The sequence below is a fragment of the Delphinus delphis genome, chromosome 11, assembly GCF_949987515.2.
Source record: "Delphinus delphis chromosome 11, mDelDel1.2, whole genome shotgun sequence".
Classification (NCBI taxonomy): domain Eukaryota; kingdom Metazoa; phylum Chordata; class Mammalia; order Artiodactyla; family Delphinidae; genus Delphinus; species Delphinus delphis.
The window spans coordinates 40,667,428-40,679,932 of record NC_082693.1 but is presented as its reverse complement, the minus strand read 5'-3'; the positions used below and the strand labels follow the sequence as shown (position 1 = coordinate 40,679,932).

General features: G+C 43.1%; 1 protein-coding gene across 2 annotated transcripts in view; it reads left to right on the top strand.

Moving 5' to 3' along the window:
* The window catches only part of SLC11A2 (solute carrier family 11 member 2), a 53,863-nt gene that overhangs the window by 26,991 nt on the left and 14,367 nt on the right, over window positions 1–12,505 (top strand). For both annotated transcript variants that reach the window (XM_060024772.1, XM_060024773.1), the window contains exons 2-10: window positions 3,862–3,933; window positions 5,400–5,551; window positions 6,109–6,234; window positions 6,669–6,788; window positions 8,266–8,372; window positions 8,896–8,966; window positions 9,074–9,141; window positions 10,521–10,676; window positions 11,537–11,695. In XM_060024772.1, coding sequence (XP_059880755.1) covers window positions 3,900–3,933; window positions 5,400–5,551; window positions 6,109–6,234; window positions 6,669–6,788; window positions 8,266–8,372; window positions 8,896–8,966; window positions 9,074–9,141; window positions 10,521–10,676; window positions 11,537–11,695 — 993 coding nt within the window. In that variant the 5' untranslated portion in view covers window positions 3,862–3,899. The remainder of the gene's footprint in view (window positions 1–3,861; window positions 3,934–5,399; window positions 5,552–6,108; window positions 6,235–6,668; window positions 6,789–8,265; window positions 8,373–8,895; window positions 8,967–9,073; window positions 9,142–10,520; window positions 10,677–11,536; window positions 11,696–12,505) is intronic.

Here is a 12,505-nt window from a genome sequence, read left to right as displayed (position 1 = left end):
TTACAACTTTTGAGAAGGAATCAGATAAAACAGTTATTACATTGAACCATGAGTGCCATTTTTTTCCTGCTGTCGATTGCTGTTCGAGAGGAGGAAACTTACTGGCTTTAAGAAAAGGTGACACTTAGTGATTGGGGGTGAGCTAGAATATCAAAGCAGTGTTAATCATAGTTATCAGAGTACTGCTGGATTGATTCTTGTTGCTTGTATCTCCACTTGATCTTTTTCTTTTTTTTAAATTTTCTTTTTATTTATTTATTTTTGGCTGATTTATTGGGTCTTTGTTGCTGCGTGCGGGCTTTCTCTAGTTGCGGCAAGCAGGGGCTACTCTTCGTTGCTGTGTGCGGGCTTCTCATTGTGGTGGCTTCTGTTGCGGAGCATGGGCTCTAGGCGCGCGGGCTTCAGTAGTTGTGGCACTCAAGCTCAGTAGCTGTGGCTTGAGGGCTCAAGAGCGCAGGCTCAGTAGTTGTGGCGCACGGGCTTAGCTGCTCCGTAGCATGTGGGATCTTCCCGGACCAGGGCTCGAACCCGTGTCCCCTGCACTGGCAGGTGGATTCTTAACCACTGCTCCACCGGGTCAGCCCGATCTTTTTCTTAGCGTAATTAAATGACTGAAATGACCTGGTGGTATGGTCCTAGAGAGCAAAACTGTCTTACTCTTAACTTACTGCTTCCTTATGGGTGTTAAATTTTCATGGAGACTTAAATACTGTGCAGCACACCAAGCATACTGACCCTCTATTCCCTGCCCTAGTTATATTCTCTAGACACTATAAACAGTGGAGTTTATAGTTTGTTGACTCAATGTTTTGATGAGAAAGTTGGAATCTAGGGAATTCCCTGGCGGCCTAGTGGTTAGGACTCGGTGCTTTCAGTGCCGGGGCCCTGGTTTGATCACTGGTCAGGGAACTAAGATCCCGCAAACCGAGAGGTGCTGCCAAAAAAAAAAAAAAAATGTTGGAATCTAGAATCATTTCCTCTCTTGGAATAATATATTTCTGAGACTTCACAGAGAAAACCAGACTTCTTGTATTTTATCGGCTCTATAAGTAATTATGGGAGTAATCACTTAAAATACTAATAGTAATTATTAAAAATCTTATCTTGAGATATTTCTGTTTAAAATTATTTAACACCTTTTCACATTTCAGACTTGGGGAAAAACACACTACTATCTCAATTTGTTTTTTTAAAAAAAAGAAATTATTTATTTATTTATTTATGGCTGCGTTGGGTCTTCATTGCTGCACGCGGGCGTTCTCCAGTTGTGGCGAGCGGCGGCTACACTTTGTTGCAGCGCGCAGGCTTCTCATTGCGGTGGCATCTCTTGTTGTGGAGCACGGGCTCTAGGCACGTGGGCTTCAGTAGTTGTGGCATGCGGGCTCAGTAGCTGTGGCTCGCGGGCTCTAGAGTGTGGGCTCATTAGTTGTGGCACATGGGCTTAGTTGCTCTGCGGCACGTGGGATCTTCCCGGACCGGGGCACGAACCGTGTCCCCTGCATTGGCAGGCGGACTCTCAACCACTGTGCCACCAGGGAAGCCCCTTGCTTTTTAAATATAAGTTTTAAAGGCCTGTTTTGGATAGGAATCTTACTCACATGTGTTAAACACTTCTGTGCCTTCTGAAACAGGATATCAGTCATCAGTACAAAAGTAATCTAATTGAATCGGTTCTTCGTGAGTAGGGCTGCAATTAGAAACTTGAGTTATTCTTAATAATAATATAATGTTAGTATTCTTTTAAAAAATAACCACTGTTAATGCTTTTTTGCACTTCTTCCTATTTTAATTAATTAATTTATTTATTGGCTGCAATGTGCAGCTTACAGGATCTCAGTTCCCCAACCAGGGGTTGAACCCGGGCCACAGCAGTGAAAGCCTAGAATCCTAACCACTAGGCCACCAGAGAACTCCCAATAATAATATTCTTTTTTTTGGCGGGGACCGGGGGAGGATGGTGCTCTGTGTGGCTTGTGGGATCTTAGTTCCCTGACCAGGGATCGAACTTGCACCCTTGGCAGTGAAAGCACGGAGTCCTAACCATTGGACCACCAGGGAATTCCCAATAATATATATATATTTTAAAATATTTATTTGGCTATGCCGGGTCTTAGTTGCAGCACGCGGGATCTTCATTGCAGCATGTGGGATCTTTTAGTTGCGGCATGCGAGATCTAGTTCCCTGACCAGGGATCGAACACAGGCCCGCTGCGTTGGGAGCGTGTAGTCTTAACCATTGGACCACCAGGGAAGTCCTCCCAGTAATATTCTTCATAATAATGTTCTCAGAGCTGATTGAAGTATAAGGAAGTTGCCTCATATCAAATAGCCCAAGACTTTCCCTGTAAGAGCCATAGTCCCAGATCTGATTTGTGGTTTCCAGTTTATTGTGTGTTATCCTGGCTTCTTAGAATGATATGTAAAATAAAAGTAAAAAGGCTCTGAGTGGGGCCTAGGAGCTGTGCTGTGATTGGAATCCAAGTGGCACCGCTACTGAGTGGTCGGATGTGTAAATCCCATTTAGGTGAGGTGCTATTGTAACTGGCTGAAAGAGGGGTTGGATTTAGTCAGTAGTTTTGGGATCTGTTGGCGAAACCATCTGGTGGCTCAAACTCTGATAGGAAGGACGTTACTATTGTTCATTATAACAAGATACTTGATATTGGTGACTATAGACATGAAAGATTATGTTTTCCAAATTAGCAAGTGGTGATATGTTTTACATTCCAGAAGATAGATGAAACCTAAAACCCCCTTCAGGTCTTAATTCTGTAATTTTGCAAAATATGTATAGAATATGTCGATAGACTATCAAAGAAAGTAGAGCACTGTTCAAATAGGGGCAATAAAGGTACAATAGTGGGAAAAGATTATTTAATTAGTAAAAGTTAGCTAAGGGGAGGCTTCATCACTTTTTCAGTAGGATAGTTGTTATTGGAATCTAAGGGGGGGCAGTTAACAATTAATACTGCTTACCTTTCCCTTTCTAAATTTGGAATCAACTGAGAAATAGATTCCTTAATCAGTAGATCAAAATTTTACAAAATCAGCCTTATTGGTGGGGTTGACTGGAGAATATGCCATAGATCTGTGGCCCAATGGGCTTACTAATATCCCCCTGCCCCCCAGTTAAACTTAACCCAATAGGATGCTGGACATCTGGGATACCCCCTTACGCCAGCCCCGCCTCAGGCTGCTTATTGCTGAGGGAGAGAAGTGCAGGCATGCTGCCTTGTCCTCCTGGTGCCTCAGCTCTCATTAGTTTCTTCTCCCAGTTGTTGAAGTGTTGGGGAATGAGACCTGAAACCTTACAGCTGAAGTCTCTCTTCAGGGAAATGTGAGGCTGGGAAATAGTGACCCTCTACTTGTACTACCAGTGTGCTGGTGAGGTGCTTCCCCTTCCCCTGTTCCAGAAAATTGAAACATGAGCTTAAATTGTTAGTTAGATCAAAGAGAGTTATAGATCTCTGTCCTTAAAAACTCATCAAAATGCGGGGGGGGGGTCAGTCTTTTAAATATTTGGGTTAATCTGGAGGCAGAGACTGGGTAATTGCCTAGCAGCCTCTCTGTAGATGCTTATTAAAAACTATTTGCCCACTTCCCTGAAATACCTTTTGCTTCAGTTTGGTTTTGAAGTCTTGCCAGCAAAAACATGATTAAGACTTTTACATTTTTTATTAAATATCTCTTAATCATATTCTGAAAACTGTAATTATTTTCAAGGTTATCTAATTCAATAGAACAATTATTCTTTTAACATTGTAAGGGTTCAGTCATACAGAGTAACAGAATGCTGGTTCTGAACTTGTTGGTTTTAGTTTGTTCTTGCTAATTCCTCTCCCTCTCTTTTCTCCTTTCCAGAATCTTATTCTAAGAACTCAGACACTCAGGTATCCACCATGGTGTTGGGTCCTGAGCAGAAGACGCCAGATGGTAATTTACAGCTTTGTGTTATTGTCTAATTTTTATTTGGAATTAGGCTTAAGCCAGTAACAGAAATTTACCATATTGTCCTTCTTGTCTTCCGTTCCAACAAAAATTGTCCCCACCTCCTCTCCCCCAGCCAACAATATCATCATGGAGACCTGCTCCATTCAGAGGTCACCACCTGGTAACTTAGGCTGTAAATGAAAATGGATTTATAACCACAGAGGCTTGCCTCATATCTTACTTCCAGTTTTGAGATGAGCCAAGATTAGCTACAAGTTTGGTTTCTATAGCAGTAATGCTTGTAAAGGCAGTATTATTTGCAGACCTGGCATAAAACCTCTAGAGTGCTTTGTCTGCTCATGGCGCTTCAGATATGCATGGAACAGTAAAATACTGAGCCAGCACCTAATAGTGTATTTAATGAGACTTCTTACGTGCTTTGACTAATTCTTCCTGATTCTAAATTTCTCCTTTAGAATTTCCATTCCTTTTCTGTACATTTCCTCCTCAGATCAGGGCCACTTAAGGTGAAGTGGATCAGTTCCCTATAGAAAGAAAGCTTTTGTTTTTCTGATTGGATGTTGCAAAGGTTTCTTGGAAACCTTGAGATTAGAGCTTTGTGGTTAAAAATAGCCATTTGAAGGCTACAGCAAACTGGGCTTTGTATTAGCCCTTTTCTCCCAGACCCTCCCCCTCCCTGCTTTTAAAATTAACTGCAAAGTGTAGGATTTAAGGAAACACTGACGATTAATCTGAGATGAGCCCTCCTATCAGGAGGGTGATACCTCCCTCCCAAGCTCTTCGCTGCAGGCCTTAGTCAGGAGGGTTCCTGTTTGGTGGTTTCCCTGCAGCTTCAGATTTTAGCCTGAAATGTGGCAGGAGTTTGCAATTTACACATTTTTGGAGAAGCCTGATGGAGGTATAATGGCCAAGGATGATTCTTTGAGTAAGTCCTAACCAAATAATGGGGGGCAGGGAGGAGGAGAGAGGGGAGGGTCCCACTAGACTGACCTATTTCCTTCTAAAAGTTAGGATTTTAGGTTACCAGTGGGACTAGTCTGGGGATGTTATTCAATACATTGAGCCCTAGACATCACTGTTTTTAGAAGAAAATGAAATGGTTCTAAAAATTGGCAAATGGGGATAGAAGTGTGAAAGTAGGGGGAAACCATTGTGGGATTCATGCTGAAAACTGATGTAGAGCTGAGTGACGGGCACAGGGGTGAGAGGGAGCTTTTTTATCATAAGCGTTTTTGTACTTCTCAAATTTTCAGCCATGTGAACATATTGCCTATTCAAAAATTAATTTATTAAAAATATAAATAAAAATAAAGTACTAGAAATTGAGAGAGTCAGGTTCATCTTGTGCATTTAGGTATTAAAAAGATTTAATATCAGCATTTCTAAGGATGAGCTGTTAGTGTATTTTGTTCACTTTAATTCATTTCTTCTCAAACCTGTTAATTCAGAAGATGCTTCTGGAGACCACGGGGATTCTGCCAGTCTTGGGGCCATCAACCCTGCCTACAGTAACTCCTCTCTTCCACAGTCCCCCGGGGGGCACTCAGAGGACGCTTTCACCACGTACTTTGATGAGAAGATCGCCATTCCTCAGGAGGAGGTTAGTGACAGGTCCTTGGAGGAAAACATTATTATCTAGGGACAACCTATGAGTGGCAAGTCTGCTGGACAACTCCAGACCAACAGCTTCAGGTCTAATTCTGGCACGCAGTCTCTGAAGACTGAATTTTTGTAATCAGGGTAAACAGAAACTGGTAAGGAAACTGAGGGCCTTGAAAAACCCGTTGCCAAGTTGGACTAGTGAGCATTTTTTCACCAAGAAAGTATGAATTCCATGTTCCCTTTTTTACAGTGCCTTTTGTCCTATTTGGGTAGTGGTTGTGCACAGAGGTACTGATATTATTGCTTGGGTTTTAGAATGAAAGGCTGTTGGAAAGAGCAGGTAAGAGAAGGCCTCTTACTTGGACAGAGAGGTGGCCAGCTTATTGATGAGAAGTGGATAAGATGGACGTGAAACTTGGGCACACCCAGTATCCAACTTCCTAAATGTTCTTACGAAGCTAATATTGCTGCTTTATATGTGACAAAATAATAGATAAAATAGATCAGCAGTTTGGAGGTGATAATCATTTTGACCTGTTTTCCTCTGTTGTACAGTACTCTTGTTTTAGCTTTCGTAAACTCTGGGCTTTCACGGGACCGGGATTTCTTATGAGCATTGCCTACCTGGATCCAGGAAACATTGAATCTGATTTGCAGTCTGGAGCAGTGGCTGGATTTAAGGTGAACATCGAGTCCTACCCCTTTCCCGTTTAAACACACATAGCACACCACATCCTTTTCCTCTACTCTTTCTGTTGGATATGAACCTCAGCGGCTACATGCTGATACTTGATTGGCTGTGACACTTCAGCGAAAAGTACTTTTCCATCTGTTTTTAAATTTTATTTTATCCACATAGATGGTTTTTTATTTTATTTTACCCACATAGTTTCCTTGAACACAGGAGAAACTGCAGATGGGAGAAACTAAGGCTCAGAAAGGTGCAAGGTGACCTAGCAGGTTCTGTGCAGAACATGATGCAGAACTCAGGTCATTTGATTCCTGACCGGGGCTCTTTCCTGAACGTAGTGTTTCCCATTCACATTGCCAAACAACCAAACAAAAAAATCCCAGTTATCTAATGAGTGTAATGGTGGGATTTTGTTCTTCTCTAGTTGCTCTGGGTTCTTCTGATGGCCACCATCGTGGGGCTGCTGCTCCAGCGCCTTGCAGCTAGACTGGGAGTGGTCACTGGGCTGCATCTTGCTGAAATGTGTCACCGTCAGTATCCCAGGGTGAGCAGTGTTTGTCTGTTACTCATATCATAGGTGACTCTGTGTCTGGCAACCTGTGCTGGCCCCCTTGTATACTGAAATAGTGGAGGATGTAGGGATCCGTGGCCCTGAGGACTGGGAATCCCAAGGGAAATTCTACAGCCCCTCTCGCGGCTGACCCATGTTTCTGTGCTCCTTCAAAATCTAACATGAGATTCACATTTCCCAGAAAGTTTCCTTAGAAAAATTCTGTTTGAGTAAACATTTACCTTGCACTCTGCCTTTTGGTACCTAGCAGTGCCCAGTTCACAAAGGGGCAGGGGTATTCTGTCTAAGCACTTTCATTCATACATCCATAGTACTCCATCGCTTTGCATTATGCATATTTTCTTTTTTGTTTGTCTTTGCCATAAATTTGAAGAAAGTGAGTTTTTTCCTTTTGCTGCAAATTATATTACGCAGGATCTTTGGATTTGTTAATAATGATTTTTCAGTTACCTTGACCCTGGAGTTTACACTGTCCTCTGTAGTTTCCTTCTGGATATTTTGAACCTTTCTTGCTGCTACCTAAGGCAGGAATGGATGGACCCAATGTCTGGAAGACAGCTTTAAACTGGCCTGATCTTTAGATAAGTACTCATCTACCTGTTTGTCCTAAATGTTTAATCTCCTTTCCTGGCTGTGAGAAAGTATCCTTACCTGGTTTTTTTTTTTTTCTTTCTTTTTCTTTTTCTTATATGCTTCTCAAAAAAACAAAACAAAACAAAAAAACCCCTTGATAATTTATAATTTCTTTTAGCTTCTCTTTCTTCATGTATCTTAGCAGTTGTTTTTTGTGAGATATTTTTTGGGTAGTAGGTACCTGGAGGTGTTTTTTTTTTTTTTCCCTGGCCTCAGTGAGCCAGCACTACTTAATTGCTTTCTGCTGGATTATTTGACCAGATTAATTCCCAGATTTTGTTATAGGACACCCAATTCCAACCGCTTTGCCCCGAGTCCCTTTGCATATTTGTCTTTTTTACTTGCTTGTGCATTACTACCTTAAGGATGACTCTAACCTTTTCATGCTTGTTTTGTCTCTTCAGCTATGGTCAGGATAGATATTTTCTTCTGCAGCATTTCTGTTCTCTCCTGAACAATATTTTGACCATCTTAGCATCCTCATTTTCCCCTAAGACTTTTAGGATTGTTTTCAGGCAAAAAATTAAGTGGAAATAATGGATGGAAATTCCATTCTTCTGTCAAGTGGAAAGGAACGAGAAAAAAATTGGAGTCAGCCGCTGCCCTGACCTTGACTCACAGGCTCTGCCACATAGAAGCAGTCTGGTCTTCTCCAGCAAGGGGCCAAGTGGAGCTGAGTTCTGGTACTTTATCTCTAGACCGAAAGCTTTTAAAGGACTCTTTATGGATCAGTGCCAAAATGTGAATTCCAAACTATGGGGGAAAGTTCTTAGAAATGATTAATTAGAACCATATCTTTCTGCTGTTTGGTGTTTAGGTTCCACGAATTATCCTGTGGCTGATGGTGGAGTTGGCTATCGTTGGCTCAGATATGCAAGAAGTTATTGGCTCCGCCATTGCCATCAATCTCCTCTCTGCAGGAAGGTGAGGGGGTTTTTCTCTAGAAAGTAATCAATGTTTTGCTAGACTTCCAAGCAAGTGTAAAAACAAAAACCCAACTCATTTTCAATTTTCAAGATTCAACTCAAGTATCAATACTTTTTCTGTGGAACCTTTCTGGAACCACCTTCTTCTCTCTTGGCAAATGTAGGTTCTGTATCTTCCATGTTCTTATGTTGGGTCATGAGACCCAACACACCCTTTATTATCCAGGGTGTGGCAGTGGGTATTACAATTAATTTGTATCTCAGTTTATCCCACTAGACAAGTGAGCTTGAGAGATAAGACCCATACTTTTCAGCTTTGTATCCTGGTTGTCTGAAATAGTAGACAAAGTTGAATGAATGAGTTACTTTACTTGGTGCTGTGCCTGGCCTCCTGCCACTGTTCCCTTTTCCCTAAGTCCTTGCTCCTCCAAGTGTTGTAGAGCTGGAGAGCTGTTGGGAAGAGAGTGTTTCTCAATGTTTCTTTTCTTTCCTTTAATCTCCATTTCTTATCTCTGACCTAGGGTCCCGCTATGGGGTGGAGTTCTTATCACCATTGCAGATACCTTTGTATTTCTCTTTTTGGACAAATATGGTAAGCAGAGTGGGAAGGGAGGGGTCAGTCAAAGGAGCTGCTTTCCATCACATGGCTGATGGGGGAGTCTGCCTTCTGTGAGCTCACTGCTGCATTTTCTCCCTTAGGCTTACGGAAGCTAGAAGCATTTTTTGGTTTTCTCATCACTATTATGGCCCTCACATTTGGATACGAGGCAAGTGTTACAGGCTGTTCATTAGCTTTTTAAAACAATTTTTTTTCCTTTTATTATAAAAGACAGTATTTGTTAACAAAAAGCCAAATTCAGTCCTGAGCAAATTTGGAAGGAATAAGAGGTAGCAAAGACTAGTGTCCAGGAAGGCCTGCAGGGACTCCTAGGTCAAAAATGATTAGAATTTCCAGGACTTTCCAGACTAGACTCCCTGGTTCCAAGTTGGCCATCCCAACAACAGAACAGCCTTGGAGAGGGTTAAGGAAGGGATTGCAGGGTTATTCTTGGCTGTTACCTTAGAGGGATTCTGTTTTTGTTCATCCTGGTTGATAATAACTGCAGCTTGGACTTTCTCTGTAATGCAGCAGTTAATGAACTATGGGGGATACAGTGCATGTTTCCCGGTTTGTCCCCCAACCCAGATACTCCATTGGGTTAACCCTAACCCTACTGTTATATGCACCTACAGTAATAGCACCTTTCTATATCCAATTGTTATAAACTGATTTCTGCTTATTGACCTAGCTAAACTTTTTTTTTTTAAATTAATTTATTTATGGCTGCGTTGGATCTTCATTGCTGCACATGGGCTTTCTCTAGTTGCGGCGAGCAGGGGCTACTCTTCATTGCGGTGCGCGGGCTTCTTACTGTGGTGGCTTCTCTTGTTGCAGAGCTCTAGGCACGTGGGCTTCAGTAGTCGTGGCATGCGGGCTCAGTAGTTGTGGCGCATAGGCTTAGTTGCTCCACGGCAGGTAGGATCTTCCTGGACCAGTGCTCGAACCCGTGTCCCCTGCATTGGCAGGCGGATTCTTAACCACTGTGCCACCAGGGAAGTTCCTGGCTTAGCAAACTTTTAAAAATGCATCTACTCTGAGTAGATGATACAGCTTGGTCTAAGGCTTCCAAGAGAAATGCCAAACCAGGAAAAAGTGTGTATGAGAAGTGTCTCTGAATGAGTCTCCGCAGACGCTAGTGGCAAACATAAGTGATTTTTACATACATAGGTGAACACAGGAGCATGATTAGCGTGGGTAATCAAGAATTGACTCTCTATTCTTGGGTGTGTCTCACAGGAGTTACTGTGAAGCTAATATCAATAAGGCCCTTAGTAGCCATTTTATTTCTTTAGAGTATTAATTACATTCTCTACACATCTATTTTGTTTATCTAAAATATGATGGGAAATATCTGTATACCCCAGTCCTAAATTCTCTGACCTTGTACTGCTTGGTTTTTTTGGATGGTTCTGTATTCCTCATTTCCTATGTAGCTGTTGATGAAGGGGTTTAAGGAGTAAAGGTTGCAGAGTGTTCCCTAGCACTGTGTTACTGCCCTGGTCTCATATTCCAGTAAAGGCTAATAGCTGTTCGGTTGGTATGTAGTATGTTACAGTGAAACCCAGCCAGATCCAGGTCCTCAAAGGCATGTTCCTGCCATCCTGTTCAGGCTGTCGTACCCCACAGATCGAGCAGGCTGTGGGCATCGTGGGTGCTGTTATCATGCCACACAACATGTACCTGCATTCTGCTTTAGTCAAGGTAAGCAAAACCCGTATCTCAGTGGCCTGTGTAGTTCATGGGATCTTTTCCTTTGGTTGCAAGGGACACACACTTAGTTTACAACTGTTAGAGCCCCGAAGGAGCAAGATGTTTTTCCACAGTTGGACTCCACACACTTGGACTCTGTTTTAATCACCAAGGTGACCAGAGATAACTGACCCCATAAAGAAGGGACTAAAGTCCTTCTTAAAAGGTCTGAAGGTGCACCGTGTCTCTTGTGTTTAAATCTCAAAAGCCTGAGTGGCCTCGTGGAGGTCAGGAGGAAAGAGCCCAACCTGGCTTTTACCAGTCAGTCCAACACAATAGTTTGCTGGGCGATTTCAGAGACCTTTGTAATTAAGGTTATCTGCCCCTTAGGTCTGAAATCAGGTTGTTTTTGTAGGTCAGTGTTTTTTTGTTTTTTTTTTGCGGTACGCGGGCCTCTCACTGTTGTGGCCTCTCCCATTGCGGAGCGCAGGCTCAGCGGCCATGGCTCACGGGCCCAGCCGCTCCGCGGCATGTGGGATCTTCCCGGACTGGGGCACGAACCTGTGTCCCCTGCATTGGCAGGCAGACTCTCAACCACTGTGCCACCAGGGAAGCCCAGGTCAGTGGCTCTTGCAGCCACAGTAACTGAGAGCTCAGCAGTCACTCGGTCACTTTTCCGTTTGGGGATGTGTGGTATCATCAAAGGGTCATGGAGTTCTTACTCAGTGAACCAGGATGTAGGCGGAGTCTCACATTTCATGTGGTTAGTTGTTTGCCCTCTAGGTCTTTCAGCTGACTCCAAACTCATGAAATATTACAAGGAAACTTGTTCCAACTAGTCAAAAAAATGACCGTTGCTGTTATCTCTCTAGTCCAGACAGGTAGACCGAGCCAATAAGGAGGAAGTTCGGGAAGCCAATAAGTACTTTTTCATTGAATCCTGCATTGCACTTTTTGTTTCCTTTATCATCAACGTCTTTGTCGTCTCAGTCTTTGCTGAAGCATTTTTTGAGAAAACCAACGAGCAGGTGGTGAGTAAGCCAGGGTCCTGGGTGGTAGTGAATGTGAGGGTAAAGAGGAGGCTGGATTGGGGTAGGAAAAGGTGACAGTGACTTAGAGCTCAGGGGAAATAGATCTCAAGCCTGAATGCTGCTCCCTAAACCACTGCACTAGTCGTGGGTTACAGTCTGGGGGCTGTGACCAAGCCTAGACCCATCTTCCCAAGCTTTTGACAGGGAAGGGAGCTTGCCTCAGACAAAGATTGCCTCATGCTATTATTAGTGGCTTCACGCCTGTTTGACTCTTTGTCATCCCCTTTTGTTTCCTGCTACCCAACTACTAGCCACTTGCCAGTTCTGCCATTTGGTGGTGACAGGTTGGGCGGAGCCAACAAACAGAAAACAGAAACTGTGGCTACATAGACTGTCTTGTCCTTTCGAATTCTCTGTCATCTTGATTCCTGATTGCCTATCTAGTTTTGATCACTACTTTCTTATCTATAGGACCTCTGACTCCTGGCTCTGCTTTGACTAAGGACTCCCTATTCTGGGTGTCCTATCATATCTGAAGCCCCCTTAAGGGCCCTCGCCTCCTGTCATCATTTAAAATGACCCCGCATTCGTGTATTACCATGCACACTCTAACTCAGTAAATGTTTTTGAAGGCATGGGGGTGTAAAAAGATTACGGAGGAAGACCTCAAGTGACACTGCAGCCCGTCTCTGCCCTTATCACAACCTGTGTCCAGTGTCTTGCCTCCAGCATCCATCTCTTGGGTGACCTGTGTATAATCTGTAGGAGAGGGCTTCTTGTCTGGGTGCTGGCCTCAGAAGTAAAAGTTGT